Genomic DNA, 27,226 nt, shown 5'->3' on the forward strand with positions numbered 1-27,226 from the left:
CTTGGGATACATTTTTTTACATAGCTTTCCATCAGTGTTGGTGATTGATTACCCGTGATAGGTTAGTGATCAGAATAGCTGGCACCATCAGACACCGCAGCCAATGACATATGTAACCCAACAAAGTTACCCGACACTGTCATCATTCTTGGGAAAAGGTGAGTTATTTCAAAATGTCAAAATATAGTAGCGGCGGTAAGGCAGTGCTCCTTGTACATAGCTATAAAGCAGGCAAGTCTGGCCCGGAGGCCAAATGCGGCCCGCAGCCTCAGCCATAAAAAGAGTAATGTGTGGACTTGTCAGTACCACAGTAGAAAGTACACGTGGGGGAAAAAAACTATTTTATACTTCACCAGAAGATGGCAGCAGACCTGTGGTCACGCTCTCAAGTGGTTTCGGAAATACGCTCTGAGCACACTCTGCCTCTCCGAACACACCAGTCTTAAAGTGGTATTAGGTGTCAGAGTGAACCCCTCATTGTATGGCCTTTGTTTGGCCCTTTCCAGCCCATTTCTAAAATAGTGACTGTAGTGAATAAAAAGAAAGTTGACAGCCCCTGACTGTGTGAGTATTCTGATGCAAAATATACAGTATCTGCTCAATCACAGCTCACCTATTTTCTGAAGCTGAGCCATGATTGGTTGTCACCTGAGCCACTGATGTAATTTTCAATTGACAACAAGTGACAAAATGGCCGCCTCCTGAGATGGACAAAAACATGTGGATTTTACTACTTAACTTACATTCCACAAACACAATATCAATCAGAATGCCATGTTTAGACGAGTGGGGCTGCATAGAACCTATTATTGTAAAGAACAATTTTGGGTTGACTTCCACTTTAAAATGACTTAGGCAGTACAAAGGTACTTCTACACCTGATTCCTAACCTTTATTGAGCCAAAGCACATATTTCACATCGGAAAAAAAAAATCTCACGGCACACCACTCTGCAATAAAAAGTTGCTGCCGATTTACAATTAGTGGATGGCTAGGTTAATTATGTACCTTCTGTCATCTACTGGAAGATCATTTGATTGTTCTGCCTGGTATTATATGTGGTTGGGATGATAAATGAACAAACTAACTTTTTAAAAAAAAATAAAACATCCATAAAAATAATTGACATTTGATCATTTTTCATAAAGAGTCATTTAAAAGCTGGGGTAATTTAGAGTGTGAAACAGGTGAGAAAGTTTAATACCATTTTGTTTCTGGAGCCCATCAAAATCACTGATTTGATCATCAGTTGTACTTGGCATTTAAGATGGATTAGATAATGAAGAAATAAAGGTGGTCTAATATTTTTGTGACATTACTGGGTGAATGGGGAAATTATTTACCAGTAAGAGAAGGCTTCAATATTTTCAGGACAAACCAATGTCAAAATAAAGTATGGTTTATTGATTCACACGAAGCACATTTCCATCTTTTATTGGGCAAAATACACAGAGATCATATTAATCTTCAAATGTAACTCTGGCACAAGTGTTAGTAATGGTCGTCCATCACTCGATATGGTTACTTTGGCCCCATGTAACCTTAGAGACAAATGGTGCACAATGGCAGCTTCCTGAGACAAATGAATGGGCGTAATGTACTTCAACCTCAATCCAGTAAACAGTGACTAGCATAATAATCAACAACCACAAAATAAAAATTCAAATTTATAGTATAGGTCTTGGACCGCTACTTCCTCGATTTACATTAAAAATGGAATGTAAACAGCACAGATCAACAACTTAGTAAACTCCAAATCAATTGCCATCAGGTACATCAGCAAAAAGTGAAAATAAATGGAAGTCTGGTACATTCATTGATGAAAGCAAAAAAATAGAATACATTTGTAGAAAAAACTGTCAGTGGACTAGCTGCCAAAGCTTGTTGCAGTAATTTACCACTCGGAAAAACAACATTTCTTACAAGCACAAAGAAGCACTATGACCGCTAATGTGTATGAATTATGCTTACTGAAATGAATCTATTATCATTTCACTCAATACTAATTACTCTCAAATTCAATTTCAAGTAAAAGTCGACTTTGCACTGACTCGTTTAGTTCTAGACCTGCAGAGTGGTTGTAGAAACTTAATCTGGCATTATACAAGCACAAACAACCACATATAAACACCCACTGATAGCTGCACTAATACAGTACAATATTTAGCCGCACCTTATGGCAGCACAGGGAAAAGTCCCAATAATACTTTGAACAAGCAGTTTGTGGTTCCGCCTAACATCCGGTGCCACTCGAGGTCCCAGGGGAGCACCAACACCGCACCAAGCCTTTAATGTAAACATGCCGAACAAAGCTTTTGACACATGAATAAATTGACCCCATTTTTTGATCCAAAGATTATAAAAAAGAATTTGTGCTCACTCATCCATTATACCATTGTTTTGTCTTATTAATAAATAACTGATGCTATATCAATACATTGATACAACATTCAAAACCAAAATCCTACGATAGTCCCAAACATATGTCTAGGACTATCATCATGAATGAAGAAAAATAAGACATTAGCACCTCAGTCCCAACTTATCCACCGAACGATGAATCCAGCTGATGAATCACTGGTACAATGTTCTTGCCCATTATTCACCTCTAGGCTGCTTTTTTCTTCTTCCTCCCTTTGCCATAGCCTCTTCCAAACCACCCACCCTGCACCGCCGTGGCTTTCTCAGCCTCTCCAGGGTGAGCAAAGGAGTCAACGGGATCGGCGTGGAGAGTAATGACCGCGCGGGTGTGGCTGTCCTCATCCTCAGGCTGCAGAGGCGCAGCAAGGCTGAAGATGGGGTCCTCTGCCCTGAAAAGACAAAACAAAACAGTTCAGCTAATCAGTGCCTGTGACTTGATGGACTTAATGTACACGTTGTAGGCATAACACGGAATTGTGTCTAGACATCGACTGACTCGGCTCCCGTGGGAGGGTTTAACACGGAGCTTCTCAATTATTTTCTGTTACGTCCCCGTCGGAACAAGAAAACATTATGGGCCCAACCCCAACTCTCCGCCGCGACTATAAATAGCATGATCCATCCATCCATTATCTGAACCGATTTGTCCTCACGACGGTCGCATTTTCTAAGAAATTGTTAGAAAGAAAAAAAAAAAATACAACTTAAGAAGAATAACTTTTTTTTAAATTTACATTGTTTTTAAGTCTGTAACAGAAAAGATTTGAAGTGCAGCAATTTGCCTGAATTAAAAAATAAAATTAAATGTGCGTCTCTGCCATAGGCTGTGATGATTGTGCAATAACACATTATTCTAGTACGGCATAAAAAATGTTCCCCTAGGTCAAATGTGACTTGCATAGACATACCTGTCATAAACAGGAATTTGGAGATGAAGCTCTTCCATGAGAAGTCTCATGACGTCATCACACTTGGCATTGATTTTCAGTACAGCAGAGTCATCTTTTGGTGTCCACTAAAACAAAAGAGCACAATGGCATTCGTGAATACTCTTGTGCAGCACTATTTATTCAGCTCAAGACCTATTACAGTGAATTACATTTTATTCACAATAGTGTACCTGGAGGTTAATGATGTACAGTTTGGGCCTTTTGCTTGCTGGTTTATTCATGCACCACAGACAAGCGTATTTCTTCAGCACCTGCACAGAGAGTCTGTTTTAACATACAGTAGATACGGCAATACAAAAATATAACTGCCGTAGAGGACATATGTCATAACATCAATTCAAAATTGATCTAAATAAGGCCCATGTCGAGATCTGAAGTAATCTTTAAAACACTACAAACTTAGACAAAAAAAGGACCAAAGTCATTGCCAAGATCTACCTTCAGACTGGAACCTAAGCAGAGGATAACGTCAGCCGCCTTAGCTGCCTCAGAAGCTCCCTTCCAGTTGAGAGGTTGCTCCAAGGTTCCTCGTTCCCCAAAGTGCACAATTGTGTCCCTGAGTTCACTGCCGCAGTGGCAGCACCTGCGGCCCGTGCAATGCCGGTGGAGGGATGTCCGCTCCGTCACATCGAATAAACGCACGTATTCCCTGACTGGAGAACAGCAAGTACACACCTGAACGATGGAGGAAAATGCAACAAGTTCAAAAAAAAAAAAAAAAAAAGAAATGCAATATTGTACACCAGGGGGGATTCTTGGATCAGAGGTTAACGGGTGCCGGCACTTTGACTGCCAGAGGACATCCGATAGGGTGCCACCTAACACCAAACTAACAACATAACAGTGATCTACTGTTACATTCATCAGAAATTATGCCTGGTATTGATTATGTGTTGATACCGAGTGGTAAAAGTGAACAACTTCGCCCCATATCCTTGTCTAAAGCCTGGTTCACACGGCAGGATTAATATTATCATAAATTATTTATATATTAAATTATGAATTAATTTTATATACTAAATTATAAATTAAATGACTTCCAAACTATCAGAGACCCCACACGCGACTAAAAAAAAAAAATCATGCGTATTACAGTTTTGAACGTACCGTGTGTGGTGTGCAGCCATACGGCAACATCAACACATCACACATGCACCCCATTCATTCACAGATATTCTCACATCGGACGGAAAATCTCACAAAACCCCTCGTGATTAAACGAGAATTCGGAGTGAACAAACATGGTGGATGACAAGGCAGAAGGGGTCTCAGGTCGTGTCTTGACAGAGGCGCTAGTTTGAGAATTATTTTTAGTGGAAAAGGTGACACAAAAAGAAAAGATTTTGTGATCCTTGCGGCATGACTGTTTTCATGGACTGGTTTCCTACCACGCTTCTTCGGCGCCCCGTCCCCTCGCTGTCTGATTGGCTATGCGCCACTGTCAACCGGATAATTTCCTACACTCATTTTCTAGTCAATGGGATTTCCCGTAGATTGCTAGTACTAGCACTGGTTGTGTTTCTTAGATGAAAAATGTGATGTATTTATTTATACATTGTGTGTAATTCTTTTTGTTGAGTCTTTAGTTTTACAATCAGGGTTCTAAGTAAACACCTGCCAACCGGCTTAAAATTCTGGCAGGTGATGATAAAAATTTACAAGCCAGTTTGACCGGTGATGCGTGAGGGAAATCGTGCCAAATGCAAATAACTAGCTAACATTAGCATATGCACGGTATTTTCTATACCATGCGAGCGTGTGTGCCCACAACAGGTACAGTGTGTATTACTGTTTACAGTTACCGCTGCCAATCTGAACCGGGTTGCCAAATTGCTCTGCTCTTTAGTCTGTCGACACAGCAGGTTGGCCCATCAGTTGGATCTCAGTGTAGTGTACACTCATTTACACTTATGTGTGAATTTATTTTCACATGGTTTTAAAAAATTAAAAAAGCTTTTTAGTAAAAGTAAAACGTTAATAACTTATAAATTCAAGTCCAGAAATTTGATAATACTGGCTAAAAATTCAAAGGTGATATTAGAAATACATTTGTGGAGGATTCATCATTGTCGGTAAGGATATGTGAAGCTATAATATATTACTGTACAGTTTGAAAAAGAAAAACAGCTACACAATACATCAAAACAATGTTTTTTTTCAAGATTTTGGCATGGCCTATCAAATGATGACTGATGGGTTGAAAACAAGGGCGTGTTCTCCTGCAACTAAGTCCCGTGGTACAAGGTAGGCAAAGGACACGGGCTGTGTCAAATGTTATTTTAGCCTGTGTTGCGAGCCGCTAAAAATGAATGGCCGTACTTTGGACACCCTGTAAAGAATAATAAAACGAGAATCGTTTGGAATCGGAATGGAAACAAGGAACCGGAATCGTCCGAATTCAAACGATCTCCAATCCTCCTCTATGCTATGTTCATGGTTGTTTTTACCCCTGGCAGTGACTCCTACATTTCCAATAAATACTGTGCTGTAATGCTACATAATGGCATTTACTATATAAGCATAAAATAATATATTGACAAGCAATATACTGCATGTCTGTGGCAGAAATAGTGAGCTTTGTATCTGGAGGCTAACAGTTGTACGGTTATCGACTGGTTGACATGCGACAAACATAAACAACATCATTTATTAGTCAATGTTGACTCGACTATCATCACCTTAGCATACAAAGCATACAAATAAACAGACGCCGTTCAACCCGTAGTGTGCGTGGGTGTGTGTGTGTGTGTGCGTGTGTGCGTGTCTGTCTGTCTGTCTCTGTCTCACCTCAATGAACATGTTGCCATGAAGTTCAGACAGGGCGTGTCTGGGAAGACCACTACGTAGATGAAGTCCATCACAGTTTTGAGACACAACATGCTTCACCTTTAAAAACACGCACATTTTTAAACACTCGTGAAATGACTACCATTAAATGTTTCTACACATAGACTAAACATACCAGCATTTCCTTATAAAGCATTTTAATGCACATGTGTGTGAGTGTAGGCTCTGCTTTGCTGAGGTCAGAGGAGCTGTTTGAAAAGCAAAAAAAGGGAAATGGTGGATGGTCCCATTAAACAGATTACAGTATACAATTAAAATCCCATCATAGCTGATAATAGACATGACACCTGACGGCGCAGCCCTTCTGCAGTTGTGTCCAAACACCATTGGGCCCTCGATAGTCGGGGATGGAGGCTGCCTACCATTAAAAAAAATATATTAGCCAGGCAAATGATGGAAAAGCAAAATGTCAAAGAACAATATGAGTTTCTTACTGTACTTATTCCAGCTCCAGTGTAAACCACCAAGTGTTTTGCTTGTTTGACTGCCACAGCCAGGTGCCACACTTTACTTTTCAGGTCATCAGCAGTATCAAACACCTGTAAGATTTTTATTATTTTTTTTTAATGGTCAATATTTTAATAAATTGCAGTACAAAATAATGATTACACATCCAACGGTTGAGATGCGGTATATGATTTGATTTGATTGATCGTTTATTCTGTCATCAGTCATCATTACAATCCATAATATATACACAACATATCAGTTAGAATCCTATGTCCCATAACAGAATGGCACAGGCAGAAGCTAATGCTTATTTAAGCCTGGCCTTTTTTCCCCCTGAAGGCAATGAAAAACTACATTTACCTATTTACATTTTATGCAAACAAAAAGACAAAACACAAAAAATAGCAATAAATAACTCATCATCTAAATCATTTTCTGCGACTTTCCAAAATAGCTTTGCAAACAATTAAAAAAAAAAAAAGCGGCTCACAGGTTTTCCAATGTATATTTGCATTATTCCAATATTTCACCCCGACAATAGAAACACATCTTTTAATTCCCTTAACTGCTTTTTGAACGCTGAACTTACAAACTTACAACCCTTACGCAGTATTGAGACTCCCGGATTTCAAAGAGCTTTTGTATACAGTGAGGAAGAGATTGAGTTTTTGCTTTAAACATTATTTGCATAATTTTATAATAATATGTGTCTTTTAACTTCATAATGTTTGATTTGAAAAAGAGTGGGTCTGTATGTGCATAATAATGAGTCTTATTAATAATTCCTATTGCTGTCTTTTGCAGAACTACAATTGCATTTATTGCAGTTTTGTGTGTAGATCCCCACAATTCTACGCCATAAGTCAAATAGGGAAATATCAAAGAATAATAAATTATGTGTAAGGCTTTATGATTTAGAAGATGTCTTTACTTATTCAATTAATATTGCTATTGTTTTAGAAAATGTTCCTTTTATATAGTTAATATGTTATTTCCATGTTAATTTATCATCTATCATAACTCCAAGGAATTTTGTTTCGAAAACTCGTTCAATATTAACATTACAAATTTTTAACGTAATATTCTGTACTCTCCACAACAAAACTGTTCACAGCAAGCCCCAGGCTACTCCCTTTCAACTCGTTCACGTCTATAGTCTCTATGAACCCAGAAACGCGTTAAACTCCCTCCACTCCCGGGAATTCCCTGGTGAATCTCTCTCCCTTTAGGTTCACCAGTCAATTCTCAAAGGCGCTAGTCCACATAAGGGTCGTGGGTGAGCTGGAATCTACAGCTCATTTGAGAATTTTTGGTATTCAACTAAACTAATGTGCATCATGAATGGATGCCGTGAAAAATACAGTACAGCATTGTTGCTTTGTGACCAGCATGTGTGAACCTGTCTTACCTCCTCTTTCTTCCGCTTGAGTTCATTTGTGCGGATCTTTCTCTTGCAGAGCTCCTCCACCGTGTCTCTGTGCAACACGAGCACGGAGGCGTCCTCCTCAGATCTCTCAGCCTCAGGTTTCTTCAGGATCCGTCCAACCTGAAGTTTAAGACCAACCACGGTCAGCTACCACAGGACTATCGCCGACTAATTTTGTTAGTTGGGAGACAGCGTGCATGTCGTTGTTCTCTTTTAGCTTACCAGCCTAATTATGTCCCTCTCGTTTTCTCTTTGCAGTATCTTGGCCTTTTGTAAAGCCTTTCTCTCCGCCCGGGACGAGACGCCGCTGTCCGTCTCGTTTGCCATTACAGATTTAACCAGCTAAGCGGCTACGTTTTCAAAACAAAACTCCCTTTAACTACAGCCGCACCAGTGCTGATGTAAGTTGACTCTAAAGCGGGTAGCGCCCCCTGCGGCTCGGAGTGCGCATACTCTTTGTAAGCACAGCTACATTTACAGTGTATACTAAACTGCTGAGTAAAGTCTAACTGCAGTAGCAAAGTCATAATTACTACTACTTGCCATGGCAAAAGTACTCTGTACCAAGGTGCAGACACTTATGGAAAAAATGCTCTTGTAGAAGTACTGAGTCAGCTCATGTACTTAAGTAAAAGTACAAAATAAATAAATAGTAATAAAATACATACTCTGAAATGTACAAAAGTAATTATATTTTTTTACTGTTACTTTTACAAAAATATTTCAATAACTTTGCACAAGAAAGAAAACAAAACGTTTAACTTCCATAATACGTGTACTAAGAAGAAGTAAATCATATTTGTCACATGCTTTTTAAGAGCCAGCTAACCTTGACATAATTATGCTTTCATGCTATCAAAACAAGGTGTCTCCATAGCTGTGCTAACACTGTAAATTGAGAAACTAAAACTGTTAAATTACAACTGAAAAAAGTAAAGCCTATTTGTAGGTAGGTGGGGTTTTTTTTCAGATGAGATGAACATGATTTGGTCCAAAATGTGCATTATCAGCCCAAAAACAAAAGCAAAACAAATGAGTACTGTACCGACATGGGCTGAAAAGCCACTGTGCCTGGAAGAAATGTAAAAAAAGCCTGAAACAGTTTGCAATATTGCATGCAGGGACAACAACTTTAATTTTTTTAGACATGTGTTGCGGTCTGACGAGACTAAATTTGGACGGCCTAATGAGCATCATTGCATTTGGTGGAAAATGGAGAAGCTTGCATGTAAACCTGAGAACACCATCCCAACTGTGAAATAGGAGTGGCAGCATCGTGTTGTGGAGTTATTTTGCTGCAAGTCGGACAGGCACACTTCACAAAATAGACAGCATGATGAAAGAACATTAGGTGAAAATACTGAAGCAACATCTCAAGACATCAGCCAGGAAGTTGACGTTTGGGCGCAAATGGGTCTTCCAAATGGACAATGACACAAAGCATTCTGCCAAGTGGTTACAAAGTGGCTTGATGATAAAGTCAGTGTTTTAGAGTTGCCATCACAAAGCCTTGATCTCAATCCTAGTGAAAATGCATGGGCAGACCTGAAAAGGCATCTGTGAGAAAGACAGCTAACAAACTTGGAGGAATGGGCCCAAATTCCTGCCCGCGATTGTGAGAAGCTTGTGGCACGATTATCTTAAAACGTCTGACCCAAGTCATACAGTTTGAAGGGCTATGGTACAGTAGTAATGTAATGTCAGCGTCTGACTTCGAAAAATTGAAATCTTTATATGTCTCCCGTTACACTGGCATTTAGCAAAACCAAATAATTTTGGTAATCCTAATTGGCCTAGAACAGTAAATGTTTGTTCTGATTACATGTCAGACAGTGGAAAAATAAGCAGATCTTTTTAAATAGTGTGTGTAAATTTCCAGTTTATACTTTATGTAAAACAATCAAGTGAAAAACAGTTAGTCCTTCAGTACCTGAGTGTGCCTTCTTGATGTGATGTATTCTTACACTGAGCAAATGAGTTAATTGCACCATGTTTAACATAGAATCTCTTAATTACAGTAAATACTTGCTTGAAAACCACTTCTAGGCCACAAATACCACATAAAACAATGAAAAAGTAACTTAGTGAGTCTTTTGAGACGCATTCTCACACTGCTGCACAAACTAGTCATTGCTCAAATTATATAAACTACAGATGTAACCGAGCGTGCCGCCTTGTGCTGCGTGACGAGATGTTTCTGCCACTGTGAAAACGTAGTTCAATGACAGTCATTTGCAACCTTGAAATGTCACAAATCGGTACCGAGGGCACCCTGTCCGCTTCACAGAAATCACGGTTAACAATGGTCATGTTTAAAAACCTTTATTATCATACTAACAATATGCATACCAAAAAATATAAATAACACACAAACTTGACTCTTGATCAAACAAAACGAGAGGCTTTTTTGGTAGATCCTGTATGTAAAGCAAACCAATAATCCTGGCCTGTTAATTAAGGCCACACTTGAGGGAGAGCAGACTTATTGAAGAACAATAGTCCAAACTAAGACCACAAAATACTGTAACATAAATCACTGAATCAGTGAGTTGATAACATTCTTTATAGAAAACTATAGTTCAGTAGTACCCATATGCTTTCCGTCTTGAAATGAGGAAAAACTGGATGACAAACTACAAAAACAAAACAACAACAGCAACATTCTGTTATTTTCACAAGCAAATATTTGCTGAACCCAAGGCTGTTGTTGAAGTCACTGGCATAGCTAGGTTGATATTTTTGGATCCAATGCAAAACAATGTCCATTTGCATCCATCCAGAAATCAAATTCAGCTATTTCAGTGCGTCAATGTGAACGCATCCGGTGTTGTATACGGGGTATGAAGACACTACAGTAGTTCAAAGGGAGCCCAGATTTGGCAAATGTAAACTTGAGTTGTCAGCGGTGGCAAATGAGCACGTGTCATCGGGGTCTGCAGGAGTAAAAGCTCTGAGAGTTCAGTGCAGGCTTTGTTCTCAACCGCCCTCGCTTGGTTTCAAGCGGCTGCTCGCTAGTGAATCCTGTCTTGTGTTCGGTCGTCACAACTCCCCTGCGTCTTTCTGACACCTTCCTCTGGATCCTGGAGGGTAAAAGACAGCAATAATTCAGCTGCTGACAAAAGGTTCTGTCTCTGTTACAAAATGGTTTATTTAATAAAAGCATACATGGAACATGTGACTCGTTAGTAGTACAAGGCCTTTGAATGGGGTTTCTGCGTTACAGACAACCCATTATGTGAAAAAAAAAAAAAAAAAAATTGTACATACGTTTTTCACAGGACAGCGACGATATTGTGTTACCGCTGAAATAGTGATAGTGCCTATTCCATCTGGACATTTTTTGTATGCTTGGTTTAGAGGTCTCATGAAAGGAGCTGGTTCTGACTCAAATATCCACAATGGAGTACTCACAAGATGCCTCTTTTCCTCAGAAGTGACTTCTGTGTTGCAGCAGACAGAGAACTCATTCCTTTTGGACAGCTTGTGTGCCCCATCTGAACAGACAAAATCTCACATTGGAATTGTCTTGGTGTGATTCCCCCAGATGCAGCACAGAAATGTGCTTACCGCTAACATTTGAATCTTTGCTAACTGTAATCAAAAGCTGCTGCTGACAAATAATATCCATCTGTTTTCCATATTATAACGATGCAGACAGGCCGGTGTTCTGTTTTTGACAAAACTGGATCAAACAATGCAAAGCCAAATGATTCTAAATTAATATATAGTTGTACCTTGGCTTTTTAGTTTAATTCATTCCGTTATCGCACTTACTTTTACTTATGACAGTACAGACAGACAGACAGATAAAAAACACGCCTGGTTTATTTTAGCTTGAACTTACAGCATCGATTTGTTCATACATTACCCAAAAAACTAGAGTACATGATAGCCAGCATAGCGTTATGGTCTGTGTTGTTGTCTCAAGCACTGGCGGGCGCCGCACGTCTCGCACTTGCCGATGACGTCGCTTCGAGGCCACACACAGTAAGTAGACTAGAATTTCCAAATGACCGTTGGATGAAATGAATACACTGAAAATTAACCTTAAAAGCTTATGTAACGTACAAATTGACTAACACTAAAATAAAGTTGTTGTTTTTTGCTATAATTAGTTAATTTTTAATAGTTTTGTAAACACAATGTAGTTTCAGTTAGTTAGTCAGCTCTTGTCCTGTTCAATAAATGGCTGAAAGTGCATCGGTGAGTGCCCTTTTTTTTTTTTCTGCCTTTAGTCACTGACGGGACTGTCAGTTCCATGCTCTTTGCGAGTGTTCTCATTTTGTATTCGTGCACTTGGCTAATTATCCCATTCAATAAACAGCTGAAAGCGTATGAGTGAGTGTGCTTCTTTGTGTTCCCCGCTTCAATCGAGGAGATGGATTTCTTGTGCTCAAATTTTGATTGGCAACACGAAGCAAAAAATAACCAAATAAATAGAACAGATCCAAACATAAAGAAATAAAATTCGACCAAGAGACAGCTCGGGGTACTGCTATGGTGGGTCACAAAGTGACTTTCCCACGTGTTTCCCACATGACGTGAAAGCTATCAATTACCTGTCGTCTGAGCACTCGCTCCCTGGCCAGCTCTCTGTCCAAACTAATCAGATGCATCCGTTCGGCCACTGACAGGCAGAAGAAGATATCGTACATTTCGTACCGCGCCGCTCGCAGCTGCAGGAGGGAAACAATCACACAGCAGACGCTTGTTTGAGTGAACGTGTGAAATCTCACTATCTGTTCTGGGTAATTTGCTATTTAAAGGATAAATGCGCATTGGCAGGAGGCAGCTCAACAGATGGCTACAACATGTGGCTGACTTAATACCTGCAGAGAGACTCTCTGCTGCAATAAACGATCCTGTTTGCTACAGCTATCGCCTCTGCACGGAGGGAGCTGGAAAGCCTGCAGGAATTGTTGTGTGTCCTGAAAGAATAAACACACACAATTACGGTAATCACAGAAGGTAATAAATATTTAAATCACAGAATTAATAGTAAGGGAATTCAATTAAACGCCTCATTTGTAGTCGGTACTGTTTCGTCTTGAGCAGAGTATAAACACACAAATAACCGGGGCCAATTTCAGCATTTTTCCTTGCATCCAATCACAGTCAGCAAGGGTCCGTCTGAATATAAGATTACATCAGTTGGATGCACATTTTTGTGTGGTCAACACAATGTCAGCCAATCGAAGGACTCTGATTGGGACTTAAAACAGCCAATTAGAAATTGACTTGAAGCTTGCACTGTTGCCGGACATAAATGGAGGAGTAACTGGCTGTGGTGTTTTTATTGCACATCTCCAAAGTAATTTGACCCAAATAAAATGACAAGGACAAGGGTTCATTACCATAATGTAATTACCAGATAACCTAACATTTAGCCTCATTTCTTGTATTTTGTCTTCTACTACAGTGTTCCCCCTGTTATTGATGGTGCCCTGCTGAAAATCCACAAGTAACTGTCACCTCCCCTTAAAAAAAGCGTATACTTTACTCTGATTGCCTATAGATCCCACAAGATGGGTCAAAGAACTACTTTTGTCTAAATTAAGCAAGTGGCAATTTTTTTATTTTTTTTATGGATAATAGAGGCGAAAACATAAAATGTTGATTTGTGAATGCTGAACCATGGTCCACTGTACTCCAGAGTCCGGATGCCATAATGTCAAAAATCAATGTGTGTGCACCCCACTTTCCACAACTCCAGCAACAGCGAAAATGGCACTCGAACATACCAAAGCACCGCTGTTCAGCTCGAGCAGATGTGCGAATGGCAGGCTTCACTCACCCCAATGGTGCGCACCAGCTGTGCCACTCTCTCAGTCCTGAGCAGCCTGCGCGTCAGATAGCCTTTGACAGCAGCTAACAGCAGGGGGCGGCAGTGCTCTAGGTGAGAGCTGGGGGGCTAATGAAGAGGGAACGAGTGATGAGCCGGGTGAATAATGAAAACAGGAGGGGAAGAGAGAGGAGAATGCTAATTCCACCAGTGACAACCAATTAATTTTGCAGACTCTCAAGGTCTTTCGGTTGGCATCTGTTTAGTGCATCCATGCACGTGCACTGCTTTAATACAGAATCATAGACAACTGAAAGGTTGTTGTCACTCACTTGTTGATTGGTAAGCCTTAGAGCAGGGGTCACAAACTCCGGTCCTCGAGGGCACCTGCCCTGCAGCAGGTTTTTAATCCCTCCCTGCTGTAACACACCTGTTAAAATGATCAGGGTCGTTATCAGGCTTCTCAAGAGCTTGCTGATGAGCTGATCATTTGAATCAGGTGTGTTACAGCAGGGAGAGATTGAAAACCTGCAGGACAGGTGCAGCTCGAGGACCAGAGTTGGTGACCCTTGCCTTAGAGGCTGGCATTTTTTTTTTTTTTTCAACACAATGGCATATACAACAGAATTGATAAAAAACATGGGTTAGGGGAATTTACTATTTTTTTTACTTGAAAGGGTAGAACAACTGGTGATGAATAGATAAACGGCAGAATGTTTCATATCGGTGACAAAGGCAAGAGTAATACCTGAGAGAGCTTCGAGAATGTCACTGTGTCCCCAAGACGAGAGCCTGATAGAGCGCACGGGAAGGACGAGCCCTGGAGCAGGCGGTAACGCACTGCCAGTGCCTAAGAAGGAAAGTCGGGCAGACGTGAGAAAAGCGCGTGTGTGTGTGTGTGTGCGCATGTATGAGCGCCAGCATGTATTTGGGGAAGCAGACAAGGTTGGCAAATATTGAATTGGAAAGGAGAGAAAATGAGGCAGGAGGAAGGAATTAATTGAGGGCAGAGAGGAAGAGGCACAAGTGGAGGGATGGGGGCACATGAGAGGGACGACGAGGATAACGAGACAGGAGAGAAGGCAGAAATAATACGGCCAGAGAGCAAAAAGGACAGCAGAGGAGGCATGAGACAAAACAATGTGAGGGATGAGAGACAAAAAAAAAAAAAAAAAAAAAGGAGACCATTAGCGGTGGCACACGGCAGGACGATCTGGCACTTAACCACGAACACTCATGAATTAAACAAATGATCCTTTCCTTTCTCTGTCAATTCCCTCGCTCCCCTCCTCCCTCTCAGCAAAGGCTGCGGCCAGCTTGAGCGCCCATCTTCACAAATCACAGCAGGGCAGAGGGGACGCGAAAAGGAGTCTTCTTATTTAACAGCTGTAGTTCATTTTATTGTTGTCAAGGATAGATCAATTAAGCAGAGCCTGTGATTACCAGGGCGAGAACAGTGAACTAGAACACGTACAGATACAAGTTGGAGATGGAAGAAGTAGATGGCAAAGAACAGACGGAGCCCTTGAAGTGCGCACACACACACACAGACGGCCATACCGTCTCAACTCTTAGGGATGTGGAATCCCTTAGGTTTTTTTTTTTTTTTTCTGTGGGGATCAGAAGAGTCTGAAGGTCTCTCGTAATGAGCTGATGTCTGTAGTCTGGCCACGACCCGGCTCTTCGGAAAACACTCAATCAGGTAATGCAACGTGATTTTGAGTGTGTGTCACAAGGCGCGTATGGAAACATGCCAATGTTTCAAATGAAGGTTGATATTTTCATTCAGACTCTTTTGATGTCATCCAATCTTTAAAATATGGGCCAAACATTGATTCTTCAGTCTCGTATAGGTGACTTTGGGCGAAATCGCAAACCTCGCCGAAGTGAATTATGGCTGCTCTACAGCAATTACTATTAGACCTGCAGAAAGTGATGCAACATCATGCAAGAAGCGGCCCGCTGGGATGGATGACTTTTGTGGGACTTATCATGTTCGGTGTAATAAATAAGGACTGCATGTAGTTCAGCCACGGAGAAACAACATTCTTTTCTTCCTGCACTTTCTAGCTTTTGGCCCCTACAACTTGACAGCCGCAGCCAAGAATTTCTCCGTTCTGTTATCACACTGAAATCAATCTTTGACAATAATTAAGTCTCACCTGGCACAGTTCATCCTGCTGTCTCCTGTGCTCTTCTTGCAGGGCTCTGACCTGAGCAGCGTGCACCTGTTTTAGTTCCTCCGCAAAACAGTCACTCGCCGGCGAAGCCACTGAAAATGCAAATTGATAAAGGGAAGCTCGTTAGTACAACATCCACCTATTATTATTCCATTGATCCATTTTCTAGCGCACTTGAGACGTGACACTTGAAACTATTCCAGCTGACTTTGGGCAAGAGGTTGGTTACACCCCAGACTGGTTTTCCTTTAATACCTTTTTACACTTCTGACTCATTTATTTGTGACTCTAATCACTTGTTTTCAATGAATAAAAAACACATGCACGCTAAGTCTTATTTTTATTGCTGATTTATTTTCATGTAGGCTCAGTAATATCAAACCTTACTTTGCTGGTAATAATTGGTGGTATTACAGGCTTTAATATCTCAGAAATAATCTGATCATGTGATGGAGGAATGATCAGGGTGTCTGTCGCCTTACTTGCACTGTTGTGTGCTGGGGGAATGTGACTGAGCCTTGCACAGTGCAGGCTAGAACGTACAAACTCAAAAATAGTAAACATTTCCTCTTTGAAAATATAGTCACTTGTAGGTGATAGGCTAACCTGCAGTTGTGCTAAATTCCCAATGATTTCTATGTGTAATTCCATAAATGTAATTAGGAAGTTAATTCACATTGAGAGCTTCCAACATCTAGAAAAACCTGACATGAGACACACGGAGGACGCCAAACACAAAGGTGGTCCTCTCTTGTGGAAGTAAACATCTAAGCGGTCTATGGCTGAAAAAAAAAAATCCATCAAATCTATCATTAGACAGTCGGAACGTTTTCCAGTTAGAATGAATTTTTCCACAAAGATGTTATGTATGGATCAAAATTCAAACCATCATCATATGTGTGGCATTAAAGAGCTTGTCAAGTATCACAGGACTTCATCTTACTAGTCATCTAAAATGAGCAACTCTACAAGCAGGCTTTTGTTTTGACTTTTTTGGGGCGTGTTTTTCTTTTAGCCAATCAGACCACAGGCCAAGTGAGGTTCTTTGTCCTCTCATTGTTTCAGCTACTATCGCTTCTGATTGGTTCACCTCTAAGTGCGACCGAAGCTTGACTTACGATGGAGGATGATATCAGACCGTGATTAAAAATTCACTTTCAAGGCGCACCTTTCAGGAAAAACTGGACACTATAGGTTAGGTCCAGAGACGGGCACGGGTCTCTAAGGCCAAATCCAAGTCAAGTCTCAAGTCCCTGACCGCGAGTCCAAGTCAAAAGCGATGACAAACTGCAGCGCTGCATCAGCCTGTTGCTCAAAGTTTGCCATGCTGGTGATTGTTTGTGTTGTTGTTGTCTACTCTATGTCATTAACATTGGACGTTGCTCAGGCGTGCGGAAAGGTATAGGGAGAGAGAGCGAGAGAGGGACTTTTGCAAACATTTATTTTCAAACTGCTGCTGCCCTGGCCGGGGGAGTAGCACTGACGCTGACCACGCAGAGGTTGCCGAGGAGGCAGTGAGCTCCATGGGGGGACAACTGGGTCAGAAGATGTCTCAGCCTCGCCGCCCTGCAGCAGGCCAAGGAGGACTTACATCACGACACTTGTGTCGTAACGCTTGTCGCAGTACGGCATCACTATGCTACAAGGCAAGTGTGTGGAAATATTTGACTACGATGTCCCATTTTACATCACGCTATCCGACGGAACACAAGATGAGACCTCCAGTACTTCAAGTGGACAAACGGTGCAAGATATCATTCTGCGCGACACTTAACACTATTTACAGTTTCATGAGAAAATTAAGAATATATCGGCGTTTCATCAACAAACTTCGTACGATTTTGATTATTTTGAAAGCAGTTAAAAATCATCCAGCCAATGAATCAGTGGGCCAAAATACCCACAGTGTTAGCACAAGGCATATACAGACTAAATAGTCACTTTCCATGTTTCTTAACATATACATACATATATTCCAAATGCCAGAAATATAGCCTAATCAGTGCAATGCAATTTTGGAGCTTCTGAATGGTCTGCCACCAAATCTTGATCAGGGTCGTTATCGGGCTTCTGCACAGCTTGCTGATGAGCTGATCATCATCATCGAAAACATGCAACATGGGTGCCCTGGAGGACCGGAGTTGGTGCTTGTGGTGCACTCTCAAATTCTCTATGGTGAAACCATCAGCAGTCTTGCAATCCATTATTGTGAGTTAACACACATTTCAGCACCCACTATTTGAGATTTTAGTAAAAGATCACAATCTTAGTAGAGCATATCATAGCCCTTAGAGATGTGTTCAGATTTGTGCCACAACATAAATTGCCAAACACGTAAAAAAAAACCCCAAGGTGCCTTAGTGAGACAGCCAACGATATAATTAATATCTGCAGCACTGCATTTGACATGAGGATCTTACCTCTGAAAGTAGCGGAGCTGGGTTTGACCTCTGACAAGTCGTCACTGCTGGGTGCTGCAGTCATGTCCAGGTTGGCTGTCGCATGCATAAGCAGTCTCCGTTTGACCTTGGATGACGTGCCCTCAATAGCTGCCACACTCACGGGGGTCAGTCCCTTGGTTTGAATCAAGTGGTCGCTTGAGTCCTGCTCAGATCCCGAACTCTCCAGGAGCCACACCTCAGATGCTGTGTCCACAGCATCGAGCGATTGGCTATTGACAGCGAGCACGCTAGTGGAGCTGCGACAGTCCTCGATGAACTCCGGCTTTCCTTCTATATTATGCGAACTGCTGTTCAACAGTACTGAAACATCATGAGGAACCGTGGGTTCTGATCGAACATTTCTGAAAACATCAGGAATCGGCATCCACTTGGCTACCGAGAGCACACATTTAGCTGGCGGCTGTTGATTTCTGCTTCCCTCGAACTGTCGAGAATTCCTGTTGAATGCTTCTTCATTGATTTTTCCCTGAAGGGTAAAGGTGTTGACCAGACTGAGCTCTGCTATATTAACAACCTCTTTTTCTTTGTCCTGAAAGATTGACGGAACGTTGTCTTTGTTGCTCTTGTTTTGCTCATCAGTGTTTTGGAGCATGCTTATGCAAGAGTCAAAGGATTGCCTATTCGGACCCTCACTGTTCCTCTGGTCTTGCTTTCCTACGTCACTCTCATCAGGCCTATCCTCACATTTCCCTTCAATTTCCATGAGGGATGAGCCCAGATCAGAGATCAGTTCTTTTAAGGTGGACAGGCAGGACTCCAGCCGGTTTATGTGCTGTGAACTCTGGACTATGACGCTTGGTACATCCCTTCGCAGTCCCAGGTTACGTTCTTCATCAGCCTGGTGGCTTTCATTATAGCTTGAGCTAATCAAAACTTTCCCCCGGAAGTTATCTGCTTCATCTGACAAACTACTTGGGCTCTTATTGCAAACAGGACTCTGGCAGAAATTAGGCACTGGGATGTGGGAGTGATGGGTTCCATGCCCTTCCAGATAACTAACCGGGTCTGTGGTTACCTGCTCACTGGTCATGTGATAGACTTTTTGAGTTTGGGATGGCGACAAGGGCTGGGGGTGAGGAAGGGTGATTTGTTCAGATACTCTTTCAGTATCATAGTTTGCCTTTTTGCAGATCAACTCATCCAGAAACATTGGATTCTTTTCACTGTATTTTTTGCAGTTGGTATTCATTGTTTTGACAAACCTCTTCTCTTTGGTTTTTCTCCCCTCTGTACTTTGATTGTGAAACTCATTGTTCTCCTTGTCGGAGAGGCTCTTCTCCTCTACTCTTGGCTGTTCCTGTGCTTTGCCCTGGATTCTAGCATTTTTGGCTTGGTTCCTAAGCAAGCGCTGTTGCCGGCGGTACTCCTGAGATTTCCTCAGCAGGTCCTGGAGGCTTGGCCGATTAGGAGACTGTGATTGTGCTTGGGGTACCTGCACAGATTCTGTATTTCCTGTGTTGCTCTGAGTAATGCTTGGTGTTCGAGGTAACTCAGGAAGGTTTGAAGCGCTACAGCTGTCCAAAAAGGGGACACGGATCGACTCTTGCTGAATTTTTTGGCCTTCCTTCATGTTAAGTACAGTAGACGTGGGAAGATTATCTTGTCTCTCTGCACTTTCCATTTGACTAGTTTCACTTCTCTCTCCAGAGAAATAATCACTTCTGATGGAATCCTCTGGAACTACAGTACAACAACTGTCACTCATTGTTAGAAAATCATGACAAATGGATGACTCTTGTCCACTTCTTTCCAATTCCTCTCCATCTATGGGCGGGTAGCTAATAATATCTGGCATATTGACAATTGTCTTTGAGGTCTTGTGTAGGAAGAAGTCAGTAGTATTATTCGTTCCCTGTGGGCCATGGCCAATACTCCTTATGTCAAGACTTTCTGAAAGACCACTGGTATTTTCCATAATTAATGAGTGATTCACACTATTAAAGGAGCTCGGTTCAGACTCCGAGGCTTGTTGGTTTTCACACTGCTCAACAAGGCATCCTCCCTTGTGACTTGGTTGAGGACTCACATGAGAGGTGAAAAAGGCACTATTTGTTGTTGATGACATTGGTCGGATGCGTGGACTATTCATTTCTGCCACTGTAGTTATACTTCGCTGACTCGATTCACTGGAGAGTGAGGAATCCAAAGATTTTGGGGTGACCTTCAATTCCTGAAGTAAATCCTCCAATGTTGGCGACTGCCTCATCTGTAATGTAGAGAAAAAACCTTGATGTTTTAAGTAAAGAAAATGTATCATATCAAGGGGTGCACATAACCATTTTGGTCTGGTTCTCTCAGGAGCACCATAGGTTGTTGATTGGTGTTCATTTTCCCTCCTAAACTACCAACCTCACTGGATTAACTGAACGTATACTGTATATGTGTGTGAAATTTCAAACATGAATATTTGTGTTATGGCCAAATTCTGGTTTCTGAAATTTTTTGAATAACCCATTTACATGTGTGAGCAGACAGAGTTACTCCCATATGCATCGTCAGATAGGGTGTGGATATGTCCCGATTTGCGCGGGACTGTCCCGCATTTTAATGATTTTTTATGCATCCACTGGTGGATGAGAAACTGCACATTATGCTACATAACGACGTACACAAAAACACTTAACTATTTTTTTAAATAGGTTTAAAACAAAAGCAATAATTATATAAAATATCGAATACGTAGATTGTGACAGTTTTTCAGACACATCGTCCAGCCCTACTAATAAGCACATTATGTTTGAAACTGAGTTTATCTAATATTTATATTGACCAGTTAAAAAAAAAAAAGGGGGTAAAAATTCAATATATATCGATATTGATCAATATGAAACACTTATATCGTGATATACTTTTCAGCCCTACTTGCAGCACTTACGTGCACCCCTTGTCACATCATTAAACCAAATGAAGGATACAATGTCAAATGTCTGTATAAGGGCTGAACAAATTATCATTTGGGGTCAAATTCGTGACCACTGCGATTTCGCGATCGTCAAAGCTGGGTTATTAAATACTCTCTTATTACCCCAATCTTGCCAACCACAAGCGGCATGATGCTCATGGACTAACTAATCAGCTCCGAGCTAAGCTAACTTGCTTACAAGAGCAAATATTGCTGAGGTTTTCCAGTGGATCCTGACAGCATGGAGCAGTGTCCAAAAAATCCACTATTACGATATTAGATACACTCTTACCGGTACGGCCGTGCACATAATTGCACACGTCTACATGTACGATGGTAACCAGTAGGTCTTGCTTTATTGAACCATTTTAAAAAACGTCAAAAAGGGCTTCCTCCCTTACACAGCCTCTTTAGTGTCTGTGCGTTGATGGATAGCAATTAAGGTTTCAATGGTATGATGTAATTGTCTGTCATATTTGCAATTGTCACTGTAGAGAGTGAATTTTACACTGAAGCTTGATTTGAAGAAAAAATTAATTGAAATCGCAATATCTGACAGAAGAATTGCAATTTAATATTTTCCTAAAATCATTCAGCCCTAGTCCACGCCACAATATATACTGTACCTATTGTGATTACCGTACAAGGAGGATATACCAAATCTCAAGTACCTGAACACTATGTAGAATTGTTTGCACATACGCCAATCTTTCATTGCCCTGCATCCTTCGACTGACAGCATCTTTCTGCGCCGCTTCTTTGTGCTGCTGCATTTCCTCTCTCCGTGTGCCTGTGAGCTGTTATCAACAGAAAGTAGTCATGAGACATAACAAAACGCATGATAACCATCATCACAAGTAAAGCATTGCTGAATTGAGTTATCGGATTAGGTGGTGTAAACGACTCACTTAAGTACCCAAACATTGACTCCATTATACACTAACATTACTCATAAAAAGTTGGGGATATCCTTCGAGGGGTGGAATTTTTAGGATGAACCAAAAATATAATTCAAAATTTAAAGGTGAAATTAATTTGGCCTTCACTAAACCTTTGAATGCACATGTGCAAATGTTCAGTGTTTCAATACTATTTTTGCACAACTTGCTGTTGTCTAATAAGGAGCTAAATGGCAAAATTCACAAAAGGTGTCCGATCTATGAAATTTTCAAAGGACCACTCAATGCACATCAAGAATATTACCAAAATTCCACAATATCGCTAAATCCCATTCGATTCCCTAGTGAAGCAGTGACCATAGTTCATGCATATGTTACGTCTCACCTTGACTAATGCAACGTGTTGCTTTCTGGTTTTCCCTAAAAGCCTGCAGTTAGTACACAATTCTGCAGCAAGACTCCTGACAGGGACAGGAAAGTTTGATGATACTGACTGATATCGATACACTTGCATTGGCTCACGGCCCACTTCAGAAGTGAGTTTAAGGTTTTGTTGCTTACTCATAAAGTATTACACAGCTTAGCACCTTCCTTATCTTGCTGACTTAGTGATAGCTCCATCCCAAAACTTTTGTAGCAACATGCCAGTCTTTTGGTGATTCCCAGAGCCAAAAAGAAGTCTGCAGTTTCAAGAGTGTTCTTTATTCAGGCTTCACTACTCTGGAATGCCCTTCCTGTGGAAATTAGAGCTGCTCCCTCAGTTGAAATGTTTGTGATGGGCTCTGGTTAAAGGCCTAAATAGACCAAAAAGACGCTGGCCAACAGTGACAGGCGCTTACCCCCTGTGGCGTCCGGCCGGCTGTCGGCACGTCATGCTGGAGGAATACACCGCAACGACAGACAGCGACGCTGACCAATAAAGTACCTTCTCTTTCCAGGTTGAAATGACTAGTTTTGAGGAAAAGCTCATTTAAAATTTTGATACATACATCTTTCAAAGTCCATAGCCAAGATAAGATAATTGATCCCTAATTGCTGGGAACTGCTTAAAGATGAATGGAAAGTAATTTCTAAAAGCAGGTTAGGCCATCAGCTGGGATTTTAACCCTTTAAAAGCTGAAAAAGTTTGACATCTCAACAGATGAAATCAGCTAAAAATGGTGATTCAGCCTCAATCAAAAAAACGCACACCTATTTCACGCAAGGTTCATGGGGTGTAGGAATAAGGTGGATAGCACAATTTTACTCTGCAAAACATTGCAGCATGGTCATCCTAGAGGGTGGATTCCCACATGTGGTCCCTTCGCAATGTTTCTTCTTTAGTTCCCCCCAAATGGGCTTTTGAGTTTTTCCTTGCCCGCTTGGGGGGCTTACATCAGCGGATCTTGTAATACATTATTTGTCAACTACTGTACGGGGTTGTGAAGCCTTTTGAGACTCTTTTGCGATTAAGGACTACTGTAGATAAATAAACGTGGCTATTTGACCACCTATCATGTACTAGTAATCAACTAATTGGTCTCATCTTGGTCTCCCGGTGTCAAAATGTGAACATCAATCAGATGAAGGGTCCTGTTCAAATCATCATTCTATTTGAACAGAGAAATGTATTGGTCCGTTTATGGAACAAACACTTGCCGTTCAGTTCGCTATTGGAGAGCAGTAAGTTGTGCAAAAAGTACATAAACATTGGACAGTTTGTGTGCATTAAAAAAAATGTAGACATGGTCAAAATGTGTTATCTTGTATAGATTATAGCGCATTATATGTTCATCCTGAAACTTGACCCAAAAGTAGAATATGTGTAAGTTATGGTGAGTAATATATCTTTTCCATCAAAAAAAGCACAAGTGAGCTCTAACAGTCAACCCTCAAGGAAAATATCTTAGAGGTTTCTACCCCAGTGAAAAGTCTCTTTGTACCCAAAAGGCAACATAAGGAAGTTCCAGAATTAGTTCCTATGGTCTTAAAGCCCCTATAGATGTCGAGTTTACTTCGAATGCAATGCGAGTTAGGTAGGTAAAACCAAATGCTCATACCACTGGAGGAAGGATGGGCGCTCCATAGAAACGAATGACAGAAGACGCAGGCTGTTTGTCTTCCTCCTCATCGTCCCGCAGATGTGATAGACGATTCCGCACAAATGTGTCGTAGTCCTCCATTGGATTTTTCCTGAAGTTGGTCATGGATCACATTTGGGTCCAGCGCTATTTTGTCTTTTATAACGGTAGCTATGACGTGATAATGCTAGCTAGCTAGCTATAGCCAGACAGACAGACATCTTGGTACATACTCAAGTAGCGCACTATTTCTCAGAATAGTCTACTAGAGAGTAGTAGGTCTACCAAGACTACACTAGATCGGTGGGGAAACTCGGGGATAAGCCACAATACTAAAGTCAATAAAGTTAAACGCAATTTCTGCAAGTGAAGTGTTTACTGTTTACGTTTTACCCGCCTCTCTTCCCGGAGAAACTACCGGTGACAGTTTGGAGAGCAGCAAGACCAGGGGTGGATCCCAGTATGATCACGGATTTATTATGCCAAACGGACAAAAACATTACATGTACGTAAACATAAAGAATTCATACATAACTTTACACTCGTTAATCCCTCGTTACCACCAAACAAATTGGTTATAAACGTACGTATCAATTTCTAAAAAGTAATTGAAGTCCATATTTTCACAAGCTCCAGTTCGCAGGGCGCGAAGAAGTGCGCTGTTATACAAACACGCCATTGCCCCCTACAGGCAAAACGAGTGCATCCCCGTTAAAATGGAAAAGGCAGGTCGTGTTTTGTATAAAATGCACGTCCAACCATTCTACCAATCAGCTCCATAAAAACAAAACATTCAAATAAAATGGGTCAATTTCATCCCAGCTTTAATGTATAATCGGACGAAATGATCACCGTTAGACACATAGCTTGAAGGGCAAACTCTCATCAATGGGATGAAAAACAAGATGTCTAAAAACTCATGGATTTGATAATACAACATGGAAACATAAAATTCATTCATTCATGAAAGAAGGAAAGTATTCAGACCCCTTGAAATTTTTCACTGTGTCATTGCAGCCATTTGCCAAAATCAAAAAAGTTCATTTTAGTACTCGTTAATGTACACCCAGCACCCCATCTTGACAGAAAAAACGGAAAATGAAGAATTTTTTTCATATTTATGAAAAAAGAAAAACAAATATCATATGGTCAAGTATTCAGACCCTGTGCTCAGTATTGCGAAGAAGCACCCTTTTGAGCTAGTACAGCCATGAGTCTTCTTGTCAAGTTTTTCACACCTGGATTTGGGGATCCTCTGCCATTTTTCCTTGCAGATCCTCTCCAGTTCTGTCAGGTTGGATGGTGAACGGTGGTGGACAGCCATTTTAGGTCTCTCCAGAGATGCAGAATCGGGTTTAGGTCACGGCTTTGGCTGGGCCAGTCAAGAACGGTCACAGAGTTGTTCTGAAGCCACTCCTTTGTTATTTTAGCTCATTTGTGCCTCGGGTCATTGTCCTGTTGAAATGTGAACCTTCGGCCCAGTCTGAAGTCCTGAGCACTCTGGAAGAGGTTTTCCTCCAGGATAACTCTGTACTTGGCCGCATTCATCTTTCCTTCAATTGCAACCAGTCGTCCTGTCCCTGTAGCTGAAAAACACCCCGGCAACATGATGCTCCCACCACCACGTTTCACTGTAGGGATTGTATTGTGCAGGTGATGAGCAGTACCTGGGTTTCTCCACACATATCGCTTAGAAAAGTTCAATCTTGGTCTTATCAGACCAGAAAATCTTATTTCTCATAGTCTGGGAGTCCTTCATGTGTTTTTTGGCAAACTCTATGCGGGCTTTCATGTGTCTTACACTGAGGAGAGGCTTCCGTTGGGCCACTCTGCAATAAAGCCCCGACTGGTGGATGGCTGCAGTGAAAGTTGACTTTGTGGAACTTTCTCCCATTTCCTGACTGCACCGTGATCTTTGAGTTCGATTTTACCTCTCTCACCAAGGCTCTTCCCCCACGATTGCTCAGTCTGGCTAGACGGCCAGGTCGAGCAAGAGTTGTGGACGTCCCAAACTTCTTCCATTTCAGAGTTATGGAGGCCACTGTGCTCTTAGGAACCTTGAGTGCTACAGAATTTTTTTGTAACCTTGGCCACATCTGTGCCTTGCCAGAATATCTGTCTCTGATCATGATTCTCATTTGCCCTCACATGCATTGTGAGCTGTAAGGTCTTATTTAGACAGGTGTGTGCCTTTCCTAATCAAGTCTAATCAGTTTAATTAAACACAGCTGGACTCCAATAAGGGAGCAGAACCATCTCAAGGAGGATCAGAAGAAATGGACAGCATGTGAGTTAAATATGAAGGTCGCTGCAAAGGGTCTGAATACTTATGAGCATGTGATATTTCAGTTTTTCTTTTTTCATAAATTTGCAAAAATTTCTACATTTCTGTTTTTTCTGTCAAGATGGGGTGCTGAGTGTACATTAATGAGAATTAAAATTAACTTTTTTGATTTTGGCAAATGGCTGAAATGACACAAAAAGTTAAAATTCTAAGGGGTCCGAATACTTTCCGTACATATACATATATATATATATATATATATATATATATATATATATATATATATATATATTTTTTTTTTTTTTTGTGTGTAATATATGTGTGTGTGTGAGTGCCTGCAAATTTTATTCATTATAAAGATAGCCTTGGCCACCTCCTCTCTCCAGCAAGGAACTCCAAATGTGCCTTTTCTTTTTCATCTAAAATGTCCCTTTGGTCCTTTGGTCTTTGTGGAAATATATTGGGGGAAAAATGCTGTCAAAACTGTGTATCAAATCGAAATGGAATATACTTCATGTAGTTTCACTCTGCTATAATAACAATTCAAAGAGAAATCAAAACTG

The 27,226-nt window shown here is 41.0% G+C and overlaps 2 protein-coding genes across 3 annotated transcripts; both read right to left on the reverse strand.

Moving 5' to 3' along the window:
• Window positions 1-1,418: 1,418 nt before the first annotated feature.
• On the reverse strand, window positions 1,419-8,492 carry sirt7 (sirtuin 7). The gene is made up of 10 exons (XM_086034616.1): window positions 8,317-8,492; window positions 8,077-8,214; window positions 6,653-6,757; window positions 6,506-6,576; window positions 6,334-6,406; window positions 6,159-6,257; window positions 3,810-4,046; window positions 3,542-3,622; window positions 3,330-3,436; window positions 1,419-2,810 (listed from the first exon to the last, which is right to left on the reverse strand). Exons 1-10 carry the CDS (start codon window positions 8,419-8,421, stop codon window positions 2,609-2,611), a joined length of 1,218 nt encoding a protein of 405 aa, XP_085890742.1. The 5' UTR covers window positions 8,422-8,492; the 3' UTR covers window positions 1,419-2,608.
• Window positions 8,493-10,400: 1,908 nt separating this feature from the next.
• cp110 (centriolar coiled-coil protein 110) lies at window positions 10,401-25,049 on the reverse strand. Of its 2 annotated transcripts, XM_086034514.1 has the most exons (11): window positions 24,766-25,049; window positions 24,359-24,491; window positions 22,092-22,217; window positions 18,477-20,724; window positions 16,039-16,148; window positions 14,625-14,726; window positions 13,889-14,005; window positions 12,924-13,022; window positions 12,654-12,770; window positions 11,506-11,588; window positions 10,401-11,174 (listed from the first exon to the last, which is right to left on the reverse strand). In XM_086034514.1, exons 2-11 carry the CDS (start codon window positions 24,479-24,481, stop codon window positions 11,018-11,020), a joined length of 3,282 nt encoding a protein of 1,093 aa, XP_085890640.1. In that variant the 5' UTR covers window positions 24,482-24,491; window positions 24,766-25,049; the 3' UTR covers window positions 10,401-11,017. The 2 variants fall into 2 exon arrangements, with proteins under 2 accessions (XP_085890640.1, XP_085890638.1); XM_086034512.1 differs by having other exon boundaries at window positions 24,359-25,049.
• Window positions 25,050-27,226: the final 2,177 nt, after the last annotated feature.

The sequence above is a fragment of the Filicampus tigris genome, chromosome 6 (genome assembly GCF_054856515.1).
Source record: "Filicampus tigris isolate MCC_2025a chromosome 6, RoL_Ftig_1.0, whole genome shotgun sequence".
NCBI lineage: Eukaryota > Metazoa > Chordata > Actinopteri > Syngnathiformes > Syngnathidae > Filicampus > Filicampus tigris.

What these genes read in the sequence shown, in the direction of transcription:
- sirt7 (XM_086034616.1), bottom strand. Translation starts at nt 8,421, where the DNA reads ATGGCAAACGAGACGGACAGCGGCGTCTCGTCCCGGGCGGAGAGAAAG. An exon ending in AGAGGGACATAATTAGGCTG is followed by an intron (nt 8,215 to 8,316) that starts GTAAGCTAAAAG and finishes CTTAAACTTCAG; the next exon opens with GTTGGACGGATCCTGAAGAA. An exon ending in CTGGAGCTGGAATAAGTACA is followed by an intron (nt 6,577 to 6,652) that starts GTAAGAAACTCA and finishes TTTTAATGGTAG; the next exon opens with GCAGCCTCCATCCCCGACTA.
- cp110 (XM_086034512.1), bottom strand. Translation starts at nt 24,505, where the DNA reads ATGACCAACTTCAGGAAAAATCCAATGGAGGACTACGACACATTTGTG. An exon ending in CAGCTCCGCTACTTTCAGAG is followed by an intron (nt 16,149 to 18,476) that starts GTAAGATCCTCA and finishes TTGCATTTTCAG; the next exon opens with TGGCTTCGCCGGCGAGTGAC. An exon ending in AGCGAGTGCTCAGACGACAG is followed by an intron (nt 11,589 to 12,653) that starts GTAATTGATAGC and finishes TTGTCTGTTCAG; the next exon opens with ATGGGGCACACAAGCTGTCC.